Source organism: Lacerta agilis, chromosome 8 (assembly GCF_009819535.1).
Source record: "Lacerta agilis isolate rLacAgi1 chromosome 8, rLacAgi1.pri, whole genome shotgun sequence".
Taxonomy (NCBI): domain Eukaryota; kingdom Metazoa; phylum Chordata; class Lepidosauria; order Squamata; family Lacertidae; genus Lacerta; species Lacerta agilis.
In genome coordinates this window covers 78,694,170-78,714,996 of record NC_046319.1, presented here as the reverse complement: position 1 = coordinate 78,714,996, position 20,827 = coordinate 78,694,170, and the positions used below count along the sequence as shown (strand labels likewise).

Here is a 20,827-nt window from a genome sequence, read left to right as displayed (position 1 = left end):
TAAAATGAGTGGACTGCTCCTCCCTTCCCACTCTCCAATGGACCAAGCCTCCCATTGCCAGCACACATATACCCTACTTATGATCCAGAAGTCATGCTCTGCCCCAAGACCAACCCACTTTCTTTATTCAATTTGGCAGGAAATGTTCCACCCACACAGTAAAAACACAATTTAAAACACATTAAAATAAGGCAATTATGAATTACCTAATGACTGAAAAATATCAAACATATCAGCAAATGTAGCTTAAAACCTGAGGACAGTCCATATAAACAAAGAATTAAAAATATGTACCTGAAATCTCCTCCAATATCCTACAGAAATCTGGGACCCAGCATCTCTGGCCTAGACTCACTGATAAATCATCCAGCTGAGACCACGCCATTCAAGTCTTGCTCAACACCCCGTTGTACAGAACAACGAAAGAGCATGCCCCTCCTCAAGCTAGCCCCCATCCATTCTGTCCTATAGTCCTATGTGGGGCAAGATAAATACCTTTAATCGTGATAAGAAAGAATTCTCCTTCCTGCCAGCCGCCACCAAGGGCAATCACATATTCAGTGCCATTACTTGGGAAAATGACTGGGTTCAAGGTTCTCACACAGACATGGTTCAATATGCGTGTCCAGAGCTCTAAAGAAACATAAGAGAAAATGTGAAGAACCTGGCAGCCCACACCTAGCCCGGGATCCTGCAATCAAATGCCCCTGGGAAACCCACAAGCAGGGCATGAGTTAAGTAGCCTTCTGTGTCTTTTGTTCCCACATGTATTGTTCTCACATGTATTGTGACTAGTGGTCACAGACAGTGCTATCCTCCATGAATTTATCTATACCCTTTATGATGGTCCACGACAACATCTTGAGGTAGCACATTCCAGAGAGAGATGGTCCCAATCAGTTACTCTAAGCACCTTGCAATGGCTTAGGAGCCTTGTTTGCCAGATGGTTTGTCAGATTATAATGTAATGAGGGGGTGTATGGGGTGTTAGGAGAGGGATAGTACCTCTGGTGGGGGACACGCTGTGCTCCTTCTGGGGTACTTTGGTCCCCACCCTGCACTCAGCTCTCACCTGTGGCTTCTAGAAGCTGTCAACCTGTGACAGTGGTCATACCTGGGAACATCTTCAACAGGCTGGCTAAACCAGGTGAGGGCAGCCAATGGGTCTCAAACCCTCAGTGAGTTCGGGACTTCCCTGCATGCGTAGCCAGACTCTGGCAGATTAAATGGACTCAACCAGTCAAAAAGGAGGTTTCTGCACATGCTGTAGAGGGAAGTGAGGGGCAGATGGGGCTCATCAACCTGGGAAGGTACCCATCTAGGAGAAGGAAAACTCTGATCCTCAACCTCCACGCCCTTGTGGGATATTTTCAGGAGAAGAAAAGGCTATGGAATGAACCCTACACAAATCTGGAGTGGAATCCCTAAGACGGTTGTATGGTGCCTTGTATGCTTCCTTTCGGTAACACTTGCTCAGCTTTCCCTTGGACCACATCAGCGAGGCTGAAGGGGGTGGGGTGGGAATCTTGTTGTCTGGGCAGCCCAGGACCTCCAAACACTGGCTTGTGCCCCAAGGAAGTCACTTCAGTACTGCTCATACAGCGGTTTGAGTTCACTCCCGGAGACACACTCCATTGTCTCCTGAGACAACAATGGGCCCTCTTGGTAGCAGCTCTCAGAATTTGGAGCTCCCTTCCTAGAAAGGCTAATTAGCTCCTTGCCACCTTCCACCATCAGGTGAATACTGCTAAATTCTGACAGGGTTTGGGAAACTGGCTGTTTTTAAGGAAAGGGCTTTTAACAGCACTGTGCTGCTTTTACTAACCGGATGGTGATGTTAGTGATTTCCTAAAAGACTGCCATTGACAGAGGTATATAAAATCAGGCATAGTATAGAAAAGAGGATAGAGATGAGTTTTTCTTCCTCTCTTATAATTCTAGAACTCGGGCTCAGCTAATGAAGCAGAATATGCGGAAACTCATGGCAGGGCGTAAGTATGGAACTCATCCCCACAGGATGCACTGCTGACCACCAACTTGGGTGCTTTTAGGAGAAGATTGGTTTATGTTTTGCTGTTCTTCTACTAGGATCACGTCCGGCTTAAATTTATTTTTATTTATTAAATTTCTATACCACCCTTCATCCAAGGATCACAGGGTAGTTTACAATATAAAAACGCAAAAACGTAACATTGTAACAAATAAAAACAATTAACCCCCCCCCACACTGGTGTTTAAAAGGCCATAGATTGTTTAATTAGTCAAAGGCTTGGCGTCTAAATACATGTAATGAAGACAACTGGTGAGGCCCTTGGGGAGAGCATTCCACAAATGCGGAGCCACTGCAGAAAAGGCCCATTCTCATGTTGCCACCCTCTGAATCTCTTATGTCGGGAGTCGGCCAGATCACTCCTGGGGAGATCCTCCGTGCACCAGGCCGGCGCAGTGCGACCCCAGAAATCGCGTCTGAGACTGTCCACCGCGCCGGAAATCGCTTCCACGCATGCCTAGACGCCGGAAATTGCACCTGCGCAGAAGTGATTTCCGGCGTCTGGGCATGCACGGAAGCAATTTTGGGGGCTGTGGAAGAGAGTCCCTGCGCCACGCCACGCTGGTTTAGCACAGCACGCGGTGACTCGCCAAGTGGGCGGCTCGGTTTGGGGGGCGGCTCATGAGCTGGTTAAGCGACCCTCATGGGCCACTTCCGGCCCATGAGCCTTAGATTGCCAACCTATGTCTTATGTAGAGGCCACACAAAGAAAGGCCTGAGAGGATGATCACAGGGTTTGGGTCAGTTTATATGGGGAGAGGCAGTCCTTGAAGTCCCGCGGTCCTGAGCCGTTTAAGACTTTATAAGCCAAAACCAGCACTTTGAATTGGGCCCAGAAACTAATTGGCAGTCAGTGCTGTTGGGTCAGGACTGGCTTCTCCCCGGTTGTCCATTTTTGCCACTTCCATTGTCAGCATTGTGCTGCCAATGGAATTACTGTGGCATAACCAAGGTGCTACATGAGGGTGGGTCCTCCACAGTGGCACACCTTCAAGATGCACCGCCACAACCAGGGTTAGTCCGTATTCCATCCTTGTCCAGCCAGTGCAAGTTGAGGGCAGGATAGCCGTTAACGTGACTAATAATTCCCTGCCCCCAGAGAAAACGGAAGAGCATAGCTCTCAATACCCTCGCCAACCTGGAATTCTACCTGTTCCGTAACGGAAGGCATGGCAGTTAAAGTGGCAGAAAACCAATACCAAACTGTGCCTTTTGGCTTCTCAGGCTCACGTACCAGACCCAGAGGTGTTCACATGCAAGAGTGGGTAATGTCCTGTAAAGTAATAGACAAGCTGGTTCTGCCGGATGAACAGGGTACTCTCTGTACTAATGGCATCAACAATGGCAGAGGAGAATGCACCCTGTGGGCATGAGAGGGAGCCAATCCAGCAGCTGTCAATGCCCACCTGTAGTAGAAAAGGAGACAAAGAGAGGCAAGAGTAGAAACAGGCTCAGCTCCTACTAGGTTAAGAGTTGTGTGGGAATTCCCACAATTCTGTGCTTTGTTGGCTATAATGGGCATCTTCTGTGTTTAAAGGTGTTGGCTCTTGAGCTTCTTTCAACTGGAGATGCTGGGGGCTTAACCTGGGACACACATGTAGTACAAAACATGTGGTCTGCCGAAGTCAAGGTCCACCACCGTTGGACAGCTACAACTTCACTTGCCAGCACCAAGCCCATGTGTGAACCATTGGGGGAGTCCCAGCCCCACCCCACCCCAGCCAACACATAGATGCCATGTCAGAGATGTGCTATGCAGAGGGCTCGATTCCCCTTTACCTCTATTGGAATGTAATCTAAAAACAATGAGTCCGACATGAAGACAATCTTGCTCCGGGGAATGCCGCCAAGGATGAGCACGGGGGCTTGTCCGTAAGTGTACCACAAGGGACGTGATGGGTCGTTCAGAGAAAGGACGCTCTTCAAAGACTCTAGCTGTGCTTGGCAAGAAGGGACCAGAGAGAAGAGTCTGTCTATCACACCAAAGCCACTGGGGACCAACAGATACCTTCTACAGAATCCAAGGGTAAAACTTCATGGGGACCGTGCCAGGCCCCATCCATAAGGGCAGAGGCAAGGAGTGTCATGGACTGGCTGGACACAAGAGGAGGGTGGGAGGCACCAGCCAGGGAACTGGGAATAAGGCTCAGAGCCAGGGGACTGGTGGTGGGATGACAATGAGTGGTCAGAGGGAGAAGACTGCGGGGAGGAGGTGCCCCCGGTCTCTAAGAATATGCAGAGAAAGGAAAATATCAGACTGTATAGTTTTTACTACTATTGTCGTAAGGAACTAATTCATGATTATAAAGCAAATCTAATTTTCAAACTTACCTTGCGAGTTGTTGTGCAATTCTTTGGTAAGCAGGGTAAGGAGCAGGAAGCCAGCTTACTTCATAGCTGGACTTGCTCAAAAGGAGGCTTTGCAGCCTACCGGTAATTCCTATGCTTTTGTGCTACCAAAGATGGGATCCTAAAACTCTGTTTAACCCCCATAGGCAAATGCAACCACATCTGCAGACTGCAAGTGGCAGTTGTTAGCAAACTGTGAGGCTGCTTAAGATCCCTACCAACCCCAGCATTTTACCTTCTCTCCAATCCTGATCTTAACCTCATTTTGAGCAATTCCTACATAGCCGTTGATATTTATAGCAAACCTATAAATAAGGAGAAAAGAATTATGTGTTTTATTTTGCTACATTTATATACTGCTTTTTCTTAAAAGCTGTCAATTCCATTCAAAACAAATTTTAATATTCCCTCGAGTAGCACCTTAGAGACCAACTAAGTTTGTTCTTGGTATGAGCTTTCGTGTGCGTGCACACTTCAGCCGTCAAAGAGACTTGATACAAAAGATGGGGGGGGGAACAGGGAGGGGAGGGGGAAACTAGCGAGTTCAATTACCAACGCATTCATGTAATCATTACATAATGGCCAAATGGAACTGTCAGTGCAGGAAACAGTTCTGGGAGGGGAGGAGCCACATGGCAGTCGGCTCCACCCAGGAGGATGGAACAGGCCTCGCTGTGTCCCCTTGGCCCGCAGACACAGCCATTGGTGGAAGATGGTTCTAGTTCTGCTGAGCTGATCAAGAGAGCTTTGCTGCCAGTTCTCTTTCTGTAATAGATTGATGGTTTCGGGTTTTGTTTTGTTTTAGGTTTCATTCAAAATATGGCACAAGCAAGATACTGGCACGCGTGAAAATGTTCTTGCTGGGTCTACAAACTAGAAACGTATCCCTCACCTGCTGCTTTGCACAGGGAGACCAATGCCGTTGCTCTCCACCAACACATCCAACACAACAGTGCCATTATAGAAGGGCATCGGTGTGAACCAGCACATTTGGCAAACTTCCTCGCTGTCGCAATTTGCTGGAGGCAGAGAAGGCATGGAAAAGTAAAAAGGTAAAGGACCCCTGGATGATTAAGTCCAGTCAAAAGCGACTATGGGGTGTGGTGCTCATCTCACTTCAGGCCAAGGGAGCCAGCATTTGTCCACAGACAGCTTTCTGGGTCATGTGGCCAGCATGACTAAACTACTGGTGCACGGAGGAACATGACGGAAGCCAGAGCACACGGAAACACCGTTTTCCTTCCTGCCACAGCAGCACCTATTTCTCTACTTGCACTGGTATACACTGGTAGGTTGGCAGAAGCTGGGACAGAGCAACAGGAGCTCACCCCGTTGTGTGGATTTGAACTGCCGACCTTCTGATCAGCAAGCCCAAGAGGCTCAGTGGCAGAGCAGGAATCCCCTCCAAAAGCCTAAACAGAGGGAGGACTAGAAGTGGGGAGAGGCTACATCCCAGTAAATGCCTGCTCCACCCAGTGCTAGAGGCAGGATCATACTCATGTTGGCGGAAGAGTGAGACAAAATATTATCCGCTATTTAAATTAGGTGTTTGATGGAGATTCTTGTTCTGACTTCTGCCGATACACACACACACACACACACACTTGGAGGCAGCGGGGAAATGAGCTATTATCATCCAAGGCAGAAAATCCAAATGCTGCCTTCCCTTCTGCCAAATAACCTACAACGCAATCTATGAAGAGGTTCCCCAATGCAAGCTTAGAGAATTTACAAGTGAATTGGGCCAAACTGGGTCCAATCTGTCTGTCTGCTTATTTGTGGCCATTAGTGGCATCCAAAATTTGCTTTCTGAAGCCAAAAAATTCCAAAGGGAGCAAAGCTCCTCAAAAGGAAGCTACTCTTTAATGAGGTACTTCCTTAAGTTTTCAATCTGTGATATTTTAATGTATTTTAATATTTGTTGGAAGCCGCCCAGATTGGCTGGGGAGACCCAGCCAGATGGGCGGGGTACAAATAAATTATTATTATTATTATTATTATTATTATTATTATTATTATTATTATTATCATCATCATCATCATCATGTGCTTCCTGCTTCCGCACTTTTTCTTAGGGATGACATGCTGAAATACCTTTATCCCTATACGGAGCAGACCTCATTTCGATCTGCAGCTGCTCCTGTTTCTGACGCACAGGGTGGACGGGTTCTGTAAAAGTGACAGTCACAATCGGCCTCAGTCCAGTGTAGTGACCTGTCCGAACTGCCCATTCTGAGTTCTGGAAGGAGGAAGGCAGTTTGTTGACCCAGAGCGCTTATCACAAAATTACTCTAGTGTCACTTGCCTGTGCTGACTCAATCCAAGCAGAGGTCTGTCAACTATTACATTAGTGTTGCGACTTACAGGGGAGAGAAGATGGCAGATTTTGTCGGTGTGAGATGATAGGAAATAAAGTAGAAAGGTTGCAAGGACTCAGGCCAGGACGGCAATAAACAATTATTTTCTCTATTTGTGTTGTTGAAAGTATAAAACAAATTCCAGTTACGACGATTGTTAACTCCAGTTAACTCCAGGACAAGGCCCTGTTTCGTTTATTCTTCATCAGCTATTGTTTCTTAGGTTTATGGTCAAAGTGTACCGAGTGTCACAATAGCTGATGAAGAATACATTGAAACTGGCAGAGGGATCGCTGTATGTGCTGGGGGAGGAGTTGCGAGCCAAGATTCTCCAACAACACCATGACAACCCCACCGCAGGGCACTTCGGAAAGAATAAGACCTTGTGTCTAGTGACCAAAGAGTTTTGGTGGCCCAAAATCAAGGAAGATGTGGTGGAATATGTGAGAGGCTGTGCAGTATGCCAGAGGGCGAAAGGGGATAGGGCAGCCCCTGTGGGACTGTTGGAGCCCTTACCTACACCCAGCGGGCCATGGGAAGCAATTTCTGTGGACCTCATCACGGATGTGCCCACATCAAGGGGAGGGACTGTGGTCCTGGTCATTGTGGACATGCTTACTAAGATGGGACTGGGACATTTTGTGGCTTGCCACAGAGTACCCTCTGCAGAAGAAACTGCCCGGCTGTTTATCAACATTTTCAAGCTGCATGAGATGCCTTCGAGGGTAGTAAGCGTTTGTGGTAGTCAGTTCACCTCACATTTTTGGAGAAAGTTGATGGAGTTGCTGCAGGTAGAAGTCAACTTCACCTCTGCCAGACACCTGCAGACGAACGGTCAGGCCGAGAGAGTGAATGACATTTTGCAACAGTATCTGAGGTGCTATGTAAGCCACCAACGGAATGACTGGGCCTCAAAGCTGAGTCTAGCAGAATTTGCATACAATAATTCAGTGTACGCCTCCACAGGAATTTCTCTGTTCATGCCAAATTACGGGAGGAACCCGAGAGCTTTCCCAGGAAGGGAGGAAGCACTGTCGGTGCCAGCGGCTGAGGAGTTCGTGGAGGAGATGGAATTTCTGCACCAGATGTTGAAGGAAAACTTGGAAGAGGGCCAAAGAAGCATATAAGCAGGCGGCGGACCAGCATTGGCGAGAAGGAGAAAGAATAGGTGTTGGGGATTGAGTGTGGTTGTCCTCGAAAGGTCTGCCCCTCAGGGGGAGGAGCAAAAAGCTGGAGCAACGCAAGTTGGGTCCCTTTAAAGTGGTAGGACAAATCAACCCAGTTTCTTTCAAACTCAAACTGCTGGAGAGTATGAGAATATACCCGGTGTTCCATAGGTCCCTGCTGTCACCTCACCGCCCAGCTCACAGGTACCAAGAGGAACCCAATGAAGTTCCTGCACCGCCCTTGGTAGCGGAAAGGGAGCAACAAGATGAAATAGAGAAGATCCTAGACTCCAGGTGGTGCAGAAACAGACTACAGTACTTAGTAGCCTGGGAGAACACCACAGCATCAGAGAATGCCTGGGTGCTGGCGGAGAGCATGCGAGAACCGTATTTGACGGAAGAGTTCCATGCATTATTCCCCCATAAGCCCAAACCTTTGCACTGGGATTTCAGAGAGGTGTTTGAGTCCACTGACAAAGAAGAGGACTTCCTGGGGTTTCCACCGTCTCAGGACGGTAGAGACACTCTGAGGTGTTTGAGTCTACTGATGAAGAAGAGGACTTCCTGGGTTTCTCACCATCGCGGGACAGTGAGGGCGAACCCACAGGGGAGGGGGAGGTCTTAGAGAGGGGGGTGGATGTCATGGGACAGTCAGAAAGGGGTTTGGAGCAGAGGGAGGGGGAGAGAGAGGAGCGACCAAGAGGCTGTGGAAAGCAGTAGGCAGGAACGAGGAGAGGGAAGAAAAAGGATTAAACAGTCGGGTGGAGGAGGGAGTCCCTGATGTTGCAGAGGGTCAGCACCGCCAGCTGTCCAGCGGCTCAGGAACAGATGGAGAGCCAGTCGCCATTCCCTCGGCAGAGGAGCAAAGGGAGAGGAAACGACAAGAGGAGCGTGTCACTTTGCCCCAGACTTTTACGTTGGTGGCGGTCCCATAAGCTGGCACTGCTGGCAACTGAGAGTGATGGGTCGGATGCGTGAGAAATGAGCTCCGGCTTGTAAATATGTACTTAATAAATATTACCCTAAAGTAGCCAGCCTAGTAAGTGCATTTTCTCGTGGGAGGCTTCCACACGACCCTGACATTAGGTGAGTCAGTTACTTTCTGGGTTTAAAAAGAAAAGATGTGTAAAGTGCTGAATTCAAAACAAAAGCTTGATTTATGATTTGAGATAAGAAAGATTTTAAAGGACAAGAGAGTTTTATATATTAAGAATTAGTAGATTAATTTTTCTCTCTTTTTGATGAAGGTGCTCCCAAGAAATTGAAAGTAACATTACCAACTGAAATTTCCTCCATGGGAAAAGTTGTCCTTTAAGTAAAGGAACCAAATCTATTGGTGCTCTTGTCATACATAAAAAGTATCTAGCTGTGGCAATGGTCTGTTTTGTACATTTTAAGTACACCATTTACTGTTGGCATTCTTCAGCAGTTATTTGCTGGACAAATAAAATCTTTCAGATCAGAGACGAATGAAATGAGGAATGAAATTACCGGTAAGCCAGAGATGAATGAAATGGAACAAGGGACTGGGAAAATGAAGAAAGAATAGTGGGTTGTTATTATGGATGGAATGTTTTAATAATTCTTTTTATGTAACTGACAGACACAGAATAAGAAGCCCCCATTCTTTTCCTATTTCTTTTTTTCCCTTCCCTCCCTTCCATATATGCTTCTCTCTCACTCTTTTCTTTTTCTTTTTGTTTTTATATAGTTTTTTATCTTGTTATATCAAAGGAAAGCTTTAATAAAATTTATGCAACCAAAAAAGAAAGAAATTAATGTGGCATGTCTCCAAGTGGTGAGACTCCAGGGGTTCCAGTCACTTACCCAGGGTTTGGTTTCCTTGGAATAAAGGACAGCGGAGACCAGGCATAGGCAAACTCTGGCCCTCCATATGTTTGGGACTACAATTCCCACCATCCCTCACCACCGGTGCTGTTAGCTAGGGGCGGTGGGAATTGTAGTCCCAAACATCTGGAGGGCCGGAGTTTGCCTATGCCTGGCAGAGACTGTAGTTTCTTTATGACATGTGGTTTATTTACACACACATGCAACCTAAGCCTACAGTGGAAGGGGCTCACAGCATTAACACCCCAAGTGGTCTTGTTTCTCCCATAGACACAGCCTTGGATTCCAGCAGAAATCAAGCATGGCTCTGACTCCCTGGCTTATGCCAGCAGCCTGCTTCTAGCCCAGCTCTCTCACACAACTATCCTGGCTTTTGTCTGCCTTACTGGCAGCCAAATAAGAGAGGGGTGCCCATCCATTTGTCCTCTGGCACAGAGCAGCTTCCTTTGTTATACAAAGGACCATTCTGAGCTGGCAACTATGAGCCTTGCCTGGCTAATTCTAGCAATGGAATCCTCCATTAGATTTTAATCCTTGGTGGAACCAGGACCCCAGGAATTACAAAAGGCTAGGTCATCAGGTAGGCTGACCTCCCACCCCTCAAAAAAACAACAACACACTCATAACATTATCATGCATCTTTCACCAACAGATGAAACAACAATGCCACCTTATAGCAGTGGCTTAAAACAAGCTTATGTCCATATTGAAGATCTGTCCATTGCTGAAGCAACAGGGGAGCAAGGGAAAGTGCCCCTTCAATTACAATGTGTAAGTATCCCTTGCCCTCACAAAGCATGTAGCTCTTCCCTTACCTGAACTATGCAGCTCAGATTAATCTTCAGGTAGTATGGAAATCCCAGGTATTTCTGTAAAAAGAAAGAGTTATTTCATTAGCTCTTTTTACTTGGATAAATTGTTGGCTTGACCTCTGCAGAGCAATAAGCTGAAAGTTCTGGTTGACTGATATACCAGTACAGCCAACAGCATTGAATAAAACAGTTGATTTAATAAAATAAACCAAAGTAGCTGAGACCGTAAGGGATTCAAGCACTTGTGCCTGTTAGGAATCACCAAGGTTGAAAGCAGAAACTCCAGATTTATACACTGCTGTGGTGAGCTTGTCAGGTCTGCCGTTTTAGAGGGTCTCCCCCTAAGGTCTAGATTGATGCTACCCACAAAGGCAGCCCATTGGTTCCCTCCATGATAAAAGTTTCCAAGTCAGGCTTGGCTTGAGGATGTGTGTGACTGCTGTTTGTCTGATTTCCCTTCAGCCCTTGGTTCTAGGGGCTCTCTAAGTGGCCTCTTGTCCACCCTCCTAACAGCTCCAGCTCAAGAACCATGGAACCTAAGCAGCCCTATGGAAGGAAAGGATCTTCTCTCCCATACCCAGGCATGTTATACTCACTGCATTTCTGTCGTCAGGGTCTATAGCTGAGTCTGTGAGTTCCTTGAAGATCTCAGCCACCCTTCTAATTTCCCGCTGGGCAAAGAAAATCTTTCGGTCGGTCCCAAGGTCATCAAAATTGTTGACTACGGCTACCCATTGGCAATCTGTTGCAAATAGATGTTTCATGCACAGGAAAACGAGGGACAGGGTAGCTGTGAAAAGTTGCCACATCACAGATGCTCCTTGCAAAGGAACCTGCCGAAAAAACAACAATCCCCTACCTTTTAAATTAACCCTTTTATGCAGGTGTTATAAATAAGCAAGCCTCTTCCCAATATTCTATCTAACCTAAGAGGGGGCTTTGCACAGAGGGACTGGCTTGATATTTCATGGTAAGCTTCAAAGGAGTAAAAAAAAAAGCATATTAATGTCCTACATGAATCCTGTCCTTTGAATACACACCTTTACTTTCTCCTGTGTTAGTGAATAGCTGCTATTCACCTCAGAGCAAAAAGTAACATACTGGCAAGTGCTGCACACAAGGCAAAACCAGTCAGTGCTAGGCTGTTGGCCTTCTTCTAGGATTCCACAAAGGAAGAAACATGTCACATGGCCCTTTTCGCTTGGCTGGTTTTTGCCATAACCTCTTGTGTGTGGTAACAGGCACACTCCTTTGACTCCTGAGATAGATGGATGCCAACATTTCCACTCTAGAAACTGTTCTCAGAGCAGTTTCCAAGACTTAAAAATTGCCAAGTAAATAGAAACAATAAACACAACTGGTCTTCTCCTTTTGTGGATAAGGAGCTGATTAACAGGAATCAGAGTATGAATTAATGGACAGTTCTCCCACTGGAAGGATGTAGAATGGAGTCCCCCAAGGATTGGTGGTGGGACCTATGCTTTTTAACTTGTTCATAAATGATAGAGAATTAGTGTGAACGGTTGGGGGCCAAGTTTGCTGATAATACTAAATTGTTCAGGACAATTAAAACAAAAAGTGAAAAGCTCCAAAAGAACCTATATGAACTGTAGGAATGGGTGGCAAAATGGCAAATGCAATTCAGTGTAAACAAGTCTGAAGTGATGCACATTGGAACAAAATATATATATATCTTAATTTCACTTATACATTCACAGGGTCTAAGCTGGCAGTGTCTGACCAAGGGTTGTAGCTGATAGCTTGATAAAGATGGTGACCCTGTGTGCAACAGCTGTGAAAAGGGCAAATTCTAATCTTGGGACCATGAGGAAATGAATTAAAAATGAAACTGACTTTCTAATAATGTTGTTATACAAATCTATGGTGCAATGACATTTGGAATTACTATTATTATTATTAATACCCCACCCCAGCCACTCTGGGCGGCTTCCAACAAAGATTAAAAATACATTAAAACATCAGTCATAAAAAACTTCCCTAAAGACGGCCTTCAGATGTCTTCTAAAAGTCAAAAAGGTTATGGCAGAGTTTGAAAAAAGTTAAGAAAAGAACAACCAAGATGATCAAGGGGGTGGAGGCGGAGCAACTCTACCATGACAGGTTTCAGCATTGGAAGGGGGGGGGGGGTTTGGAGGAATCAAGTAAGAGGCAACGTGATAGAACTGCTTAAAATTATGCACAGTACTATGGAGAAAGTGGGTAGAGAAAAGGGCTCAGGAGTGGCAGACTAAGACGCATGAGGAGAAAAGGATGGTGGGAGATGGAGGCCTGAGACCAGGGAGCAAAGGCGAGGGTAGGGACTTTCCTCTCCCAGAGCTTCTCTGGACAGGGGAAGCAGGGCTTTCACCTCCATTCTTCCCTGCTGGGTGAAGTGGAGAAATAGAATCTGGCGAGGGCATCAGCCAACTACTAAGAGTGGAGGAACCAGAGTCAGAAAGGAAAGGCACCGCCGGGTCAGCCAGGTTCCAGAAACACTCAGCACTGGGAGCTGATGCATCCATTCAGATATGGTGAACATCTGCACACTCAGCTTTCACAAGGCATGAGTTTCACGAGACTGGGCAGATTGGGCTTGACTTGCCCAGTCTTTAGAAGCTTGGCAGGTGGGCATGCCACCCCATGAAATTGACGCCATTGGTTCCATGTAGTTGTGAACTCATTGCAGATGCTGGACTTCTTAAACTTGAACCGCTGCTTCTAGGCTGGCTAGCCATGCCTTAAGTGTCACCTTAAGAGTCCATTTGTAAGATAGTTTGTATTTTCAGTTAAAAGCTAAAGGCTGCATTTCAGTCGGCTGATCTTTTGCTAAAGCCAAATGTGTTTTTCAAGTTGAAGCTATTATTAGCACTATTTGATTCTTCCAGGAAACTTTGCATAGGACTGTGGCTATGCCATTGTGAATAAATTTGAGTATTCCACTGCTCTTCAGTGTCTATGAATGTATATAAAATAATACACAACACAATCTCTGGATTCTTCATGGGGGTCTGGCAGTGGGGGCTTTAACAATCAGGTCCTGTACTTCGTAATTTACTCTCCTTGGTGCCTTGCTGTAATATCTTGGAAACGAACCTTTGCAGGTAACTCCATGATTGTCATGGAGCCCTGGAAGTCCTCCCAACAGGGTGACCTTGACCAGGATATTAAACCGCTCATTACAACCAGCTTGGGAGACTCCCACTACCACATTCTCAATGCCTGTTTCAATTTGTTACATCTGGCATAAACTCTGTTGTGTGTTTAACAACAAATAAATCCTGTATGCTTTCAAATAAACTTCTGCAGCAACTGAGCTAGGTTGCCTGTGTCATTGGCCTGCGTTTCCCACGCCTGGCGTCACACGCCTAGCCCCTTGGCTGGTGACGTCACCGGCCTTCAGGTAGACGCCTCCCTGCTAGTTACGTCACCCTAGTGACGTTGAAAGCCAACGGCTATTTCAAGGCGCTACGCTTCCCAAACGTTCTCCTCAGCCCTCATACCTTCTTCCCCTCACCGCCGCCGCAGCCTCCCCCAAAAAACCGCCTACATCGAGCTCCCCAAATTAGCGCCTCAGCGCTCCCACTTCAAACACCTCTGCTCGCTTCGCTCGGAGCCGTTACTCCGCTTCGCGCACGCGCTCCAAAAACCTTCCAGCCAATCGGGAACAGAGCCGTTGGTGCGTCGCCGAGGCGCGCCGGCCTCGAGGCCAGTTGCCATGGAGACCGCGCGGGCGGCCGCAAAGCGAGCACGGTCGCGCTCGGCTTTTGTGACAGCTGCTACTGCCGCTCCTTCCCCTCCTCGGCCGGGTGCCGATTCATGGCAGCGGGGGTGACTGTGATGGCGGCGGCCGGAGGGCCGGTGCTGAACGGAGCGGACGCGGGCGCCGCGGGACTGAAGGAGGCGGCGGACATGTACGAGCAGCTGAGGGCCGAGTGGAACCGCAAGAACCTCAGCCTGAGCAAGTGCGGAGACTTGCTGGGCCGGCTCAAGGCAAGGGGGGCCGGGGGGGGGCTTGAAACGGTCAGGGGGGCCGAGAAACCGACGGGGGGGAGCCTGGAAACAGCTCCGCTGAGGGCGGCGCGGTGGAAAAGGGGCGATATGGGAGATGCGGGAGGCAAGGAGGGGAAGAGGGACCCTGGGTAGGGGTGGCTGGGGTGCCATCTCGAGGGCTGCAGGGAAAGCGTGGCCGGGGACGGGTGGAGACTGCCATTTACAATGAGATTTTTTTGAGGGGAGGGGGATTGTTAGTGGAAGCAGGCGCTGGGGAGAGGGGCGAGGAAGGGGGAAGCCTTTGTTCCGCGAGAAGGTAGGGCAGAGAGGGCACAGAATCGTAGAGTTGGAAGGGACCCCGAGGGTCATCCAGTCCAACCCCCTGCAATGCAGGAATCTCCGCTAAAGCGCCCGTGACTGCTGAAAATCCTCCAGGGAAGGAGAGCCCACCAGCTCTGTGGTACAGTTCCTATTGTCAGTTCAGTTCTTCCCGGATCTCCTTGGGCCCCGCATGTCTCCAGGCGGGAGTGGGAAAGACTCTGTGCCTGACCGCTGCCGGTCAGTGTGGGCTGTACTGAGCTAGATGGAGCAGACGACCTCATCCCTGTGCCCCTGTTGGAGGTGGCCCTGTCCCGGCAAGCCGCTGGGTGCCGGGCTCCTTTGCTGCCGGAAGAGGAGGCCAGTGACTCAGCGGAGATGTTTTTGCCCGAGCTGAAAACCTGTTTACCAGCCTGCCTCTCTCTCTCTCTCTTTCCGCTGAGTCAGGTCGCTGAGACTTGCCTTGATTGAGACAGTCCTTAACACCATCCTGTCTCCAGCTGCAGCCAGCCAGCTGCCTCAATGGAGATTTCAAACAAAACAATTTGGCACAACATTCATGCACTATCCCAAAAGCATCATATAACAAAGGGTACACAGCAGGGTTAGGAAAGGCTACAGCCTGCAGTTGTTGGTGTTGGACTTCAACTTCCACCTTATTATTTATTTATTTATTTACTTATTTATTTATTTATTGAATTTGTTAGACACTTTATCTTGCCCAGGATAATGCTAAAGTGACTTACAGAAAGACAAGCAAACATACCATAAAAACCCACATAGTTACATTAAAACCAAGAGAGAGAGAGAAATACACTAAAAACATCCCACCCACTTCTAGAAAGGCCACAGATAGTTAAATGCCAAAGGCCTGATTATAAAGCTTTTTCCTGGTGCCTAATCCTTGCCCATCAGCCCTTGTATCTGGGGCTGATGAGAACTGGAGTCTAACAACTTTTGAAGGGTTGCAGCCTCTCTGGTACTAGAGTGACTGTGGAAACTCAGCCAGATGGGCAGGGTATAATAATAATAATAATAATAATAATAATTATTATTATTATTATTATGCTTCTAAGGTTGGAATGCTCCCTTCCTTCCTTAGCTGATAGCCATTGACAGCTCCCGGCTCCCTGAATTTGTCCAATTCTTCATTTTTTCAAGCCACCAGCCATCAGTAGTAAGATGTTAAGTCTGCAGTAGCTGTAAACCAGGCTTTGCCAATACTGTGCCCTCCAAGTGTTAGAGCTCTCATCAGCCCCAGCAGTAACCTATCTCTCCCTCTCTGCTCTGTTCCAGTTAGCTCTGCTTGAACTCAACTTTCTGCCCACAACAGGCACAAAACTGACTAAACAGCAGCTTATCTTGGCAAGTGAGTATATTCCGACCAATGCACAAGGTTGATAGGGATCTCCTAACACAGAGAGAAATCTGTGAGGCAAATTCACCCCTCAAAAAGTTTGCCGTTTGGCCGCCGACACGGTCTCTGTTCTCAAGAACAACCACTGTCCTTGTTGCTGATGATAATTTAAAGAATGCATCTTCCCTGTCCCTCAGGCTTCAGAGGAAGTGACAAAATCACACTGGGCAAAGGAAAAAAGCAAGAAAGGCCTCTTGACGAGACTTTCCCCTTCTCCTGTACCAATATTTGTTGGTTTGTTGTGTTTTAAGCTCTGCCTCATATTATTTGTTTATTTGGGAGGTTTCTGTACCTCACCCACTAAGTGAAGTTTACAATATGTTTTAAACATGACAAAACAGACAATGATACAGGAGTCACTACAGCAGGGGGGCAAAGGTGTACATTAGTTTTCTCCCCTTCTCGCCTGATGTTCCCACAAATGCCATTCTGTAGCTGAGTCTCCTGCCTTGGAACCAACAACTGAAGCAGCAAAATATTAGTCCCATACAGGCCAGAACTTCCTCACTGCATGGCTGCTGCTGCTGCTTCTCACAGCCCCTGGTCCTGGTGGCCGATGCAGGAGGTGCTGGTGGAGTAGAGATGTTGTAGGCCTCCCTTCCAGTTCTTAGATGAGCCACCTAGAATCATAAGAGTTGGAAGGGACCCAAAGCATCATCCAGTCCAGCCCCCTGCAATATTCTAGAAATCGGAGCACAGTGGAGTATCCTGAAGAAGGACATCCCGTCTTTTGAGAGGTACATGGCCAAGCTGAAGTGCTACAAGTGAGTATTCCTGCCTGGGACAAAAGCAGGCTTCCTCAACCTCGGCCCTCCAGATGTTTGTGGGCTACAACTCCCATGATCCCTAGCTAGCAGGACCAGTGGTCAGGGATGATGGGAATTGTAGTTGCAAAACATCTGGAGGGCTGAGGTTGAGGAAGCCTGGACAAAAGCAAGCAGATTAACGGATGTGACTCTTTTACTTTCCTATATTCCAGTCAGGCAAAAGGGATTTCAGCACCTCCACACACACAATGCTTCAGTCTCCATCCAGGCATGCAAGAAACAGGATCCCAATTCTGGAAGTCTGTTCCAAAGCCAAAGCATTCCAAAACCAAGGCGCGCTTTCCCATAGAAAGTAATGCAAAACGGATTAATCCATTCCAGACTTTTAAAAACAACCCCTAAAACAGCAATTTAACATGGATTTTACTATCTAACGAGGTCATTGATCCATAAAATGAAAGCAATAATAAATGTAAAATAATGTAAAATAAATATGACAGTATTGTAGATGATAAAAATTAAAATTATTATTGTTTCCTTACCTGTACTGATGATAGTCATTGTTTGGATGGGGGGCTTTTATCCATTTCCACAGTCACACAATCAATCAGTAGCTGAACTGGGTCCCACACAGTCACAAAAACAAATTAACCGAAAAAGCCTCAAAAACAAAAACACAAAATAAATACCAAAAACAAAAGTGCCAAACTTAAGCCGTTCTGGAAGTCCATTTGATTTCCGAAATGTTCAAAAACCAAGGCACAGCTTCTGATTGGTGCAGGCGCCCTGGAAACAATAGCCAACAGTCGCATTGGACGTTCAGCTTCTGAAAAACGTTCGAAAACCAGAACGCTTACTTCTGGGATTTCGGCGTTTGGGAACCAAGGCATTTGAATACCAAGTTGTTTGAGAGACAAGGAACCACTGTAACTCTTTTGCCATTACACAGTTTTCCTGATCTAAATTGCCTCCCTCACAGAGATGCTAATCTAAATTAGCATCACAGGGAGATGGGGGGCAGAATAGTTATATCCTGGCTGCTATTTCTTCTCAGTGGTGCTAATAGCAGCTTCGGGGTGTGTGTGTGATATAGATCAGGGAAACAACACTGAGGGGGGAAAGAATTGGGCCTCTCCTCCCCAACTGCTGCTTCCCTGAACAAAATACCAGCTCTCTGCATCTGTTTCAGAATAAAGAAGAAGAAGAAGAAGAAGAAGAAGAAGAAGAAGAAGAAGAAGAAGAAAACACTGAGAGATCCAGTGATATTGGCTTGTGATATTTTATATCCATCTGGTTTAAGGGGCTAATAATGCATAGGTTATTTAAAGGGCCCTGCCATTGGAGAACCTGATGATGGACTCCAACTCCCAGCATCCCTGAGCACTGGCTATTCTGACTAAGGGTGATGGGAGTTGGAGTCCAGTAATATCTGGAGGGCCACATCTTCCCCATCGCTTCTCTACGCCAAATGGGCAGTTGCAACTCTCAACTGGGAAGCATCTCTTTCACTTAAGCCAGGGATTGGCAAACTATGGCTCCCAGGGGGCCGGTTCACGATCCCTCAGAGACTCTCGGGGGCCGGATTGGAAGGACAAGCTGGTGCCTTCCCCACAGCTGCCGCCCTGTGCTGGCGTTTCCGCTTTAAACAATCATGGCTTCCCCCAAAGAATTCTGGGAGCTGCAGTTTGCTAAGAGTTGTTAGGAGACATCCCACCATTCCCCTCCCAGAACTACACACACCCCTTCGTCCTCCTGCTCCCCAGAGGTGAAGGCTGCCGCCTGGGCCACTTCACCACCGGCCTCATCGTCCTCCACCGTCATGTCGGCTGCCAACGGGAGTGCAGGGGCAGCGGCCCCGCCAAGCCCTAGCCCAGGCTAGCTGTCCTCCTCCAGGAACACCGCTGCCACCCCCCTCACAGGGACACAGAGCGCCAACAGCCACAGGAGCACCAGGGCGGCAGTGGCGGGGGGGGGAGGCTGAGTGGCGGCTCTGTCAATCAAACACCGCGCCTGGTTTACCTCAGCGCAGCACAACGTTTGATTGGCAGAAACGTCGCCAGGAGTCTCAGCTTCGTGGCAAATGGCCAGGCCGGCTGGATTTAGAAGCCTGTCGGCCTGTTCCAGCCCGGGGCCGTAGTTTCCCAACCCCTGACTTAAGCATTTGTGAGGATCCCCTTGCTAGCACTCACTGGTCAAACTACCACTGAGGTGGATCTTCGTAGACTTGTCCCATAAATCTGTTCGGTGGCTCTGAGCAGCACCTCACTGCGTACACCCCCTGGTCATGTTGCACTCAGGCCACATTCACACCATACATTTAAGGCGTTATGATACCACTGCAAACCGTCATGGCTTCCCCCAAAGAATTCGGGGAACTGTCGTTTGTTAAGGGTGCTGAGAGTTGTTAGGAGACCCTTATTCCCCTGACAGAACTATATTTCCCAGAGACCCCTGTGAAGAGGGGCAGGTGCTGAAAGCACTCTGGGAATTGTAATTCTGGGAGGGAAATGGTGGGGTGTCTCCTAACAACTCTTAGCAAACTGCAGCTCCCAGAATTCTTTGGGGGAAGCCATGATTGTTTAAAGTGGTACCATAGCGCTTTAAATGTATGGTGTGAACGTGGCCTCAGTTTATATCAGCAGTTGCCCCTCAGATCTCCTCACTACCTGGCCACTGGCTACTCAGGGCCCAAACTATATGTTAAGTTATATATTTTAAGTGCTTCCTGATTAAAACCACCACACACACACACACACCTAATTGCGCCCCAAAAGTGTTGTTTAAGGCACCTTCAGGGGCAGCCAGAGAGGGGGTATTTTCAGCAGGAAACTGGTTTCAGCAGGTTCTAGACTGGGCCCTCGTGGCCTGCAATTTTACTCAAAATAAAAATGGCCAGCTTAATCACACTTCTAAAAATGTGTGCGTAATGTAGCATGTCGCTTGGCTCAAGGGCAGTTCACGTGTTGGCTTGCCTCTTGAATTCTCCTCGGCGGAAGCCGTGTTAGGAGCTGGCTCATCTCTTAAATCTCCTCAGTGCTGCCTCGCGGTGCTTCGTATTCCGCTGAGGCGGTTCTCTTTGCCCCTTAAATCTCCTCAGAACTTATTAGGCGTTCCTCGTTGTGGATCATCTTGCCCCTTGGGCTGTAGTTCACTGAGGTAAAAGCTGGGAGCAGCCAACCATTCCTCCTCAGTGGGGTACTAGTGAGTTGGTGGGGGCTCCGAAACGGCGGGAAACACCACAAAGTGGTGGGTTCTCCAAACAGCAAGAAAACAAAGATGGAGGCAACATCCCCTTCGATTCCTGTCAGTTTGCAGGGGGAGGCATCACACTCTTCCCACAGGAAGGGACAAATTCTTCTAATACGTGCGGCCCTGCCTATTGCAGCACATGGGGATAAACAAGCCACACTAGGACCGCATTCACATATGATGCCACGTTAAACCGCCATGGCTTCCCCCCAAAGAACTCTGGGAAGTGCTGTTTTTGTTAAGGGTGCTGAGCTTTCTTAGGCAACTCCTGTTCCCCTCGCAGAGCTACAATTCCCAGGGAGAATTAACCAGCAATTATTGCCCTTCACAGGAAACTCTAGGAATTGTAGCTTTGTTGGGGAGGGATGTGTTCTTCTTACAGCTCTCAGCCCCCTGAACAAAACTACAGCTCCCAGGATTATTTGGGAAGCCATGGCTGTGTGTGTAAAGTGGCTTAGGACAGGCCCCTGCACTGATGACTGTCATAATTCTAGGAGTCCAGAA

At 47.8% G+C, this 20,827-nt stretch overlaps 1 protein-coding gene across 1 annotated transcript in view; it reads right to left on the bottom strand.

Annotated features, from left to right (window-relative positions):
• The window catches only part of LOC117051810 (cation channel sperm-associated protein subunit gamma-like), a 52,390-nt gene extending 40,941 nt beyond the window's left edge, over positions 1–11,449 (bottom strand). The window contains exons 1-8 of the mRNA XM_033158489.1: positions 11,179–11,449; positions 10,586–10,639; positions 6,494–6,638; positions 5,292–5,418; positions 4,635–4,704; positions 3,830–3,985; positions 3,285–3,456; positions 496–633 (exon numbers count right to left, since the gene is read on the bottom strand). Coding sequence (XP_033014380.1) covers positions 496–633; positions 3,285–3,456; positions 3,830–3,985; positions 4,635–4,704; positions 5,292–5,418; positions 6,494–6,638; positions 10,586–10,639; positions 11,179–11,391 — 1,075 coding nt within the window. The 5' untranslated portion in view covers positions 11,392–11,449. The remainder of the gene's footprint in view (positions 1–495; positions 634–3,284; positions 3,457–3,829; positions 3,986–4,634; positions 4,705–5,291; positions 5,419–6,493; positions 6,639–10,585; positions 10,640–11,178) is intronic.
• Between the last annotated feature and the right edge of the window lie 9,378 nt (positions 11,450–20,827).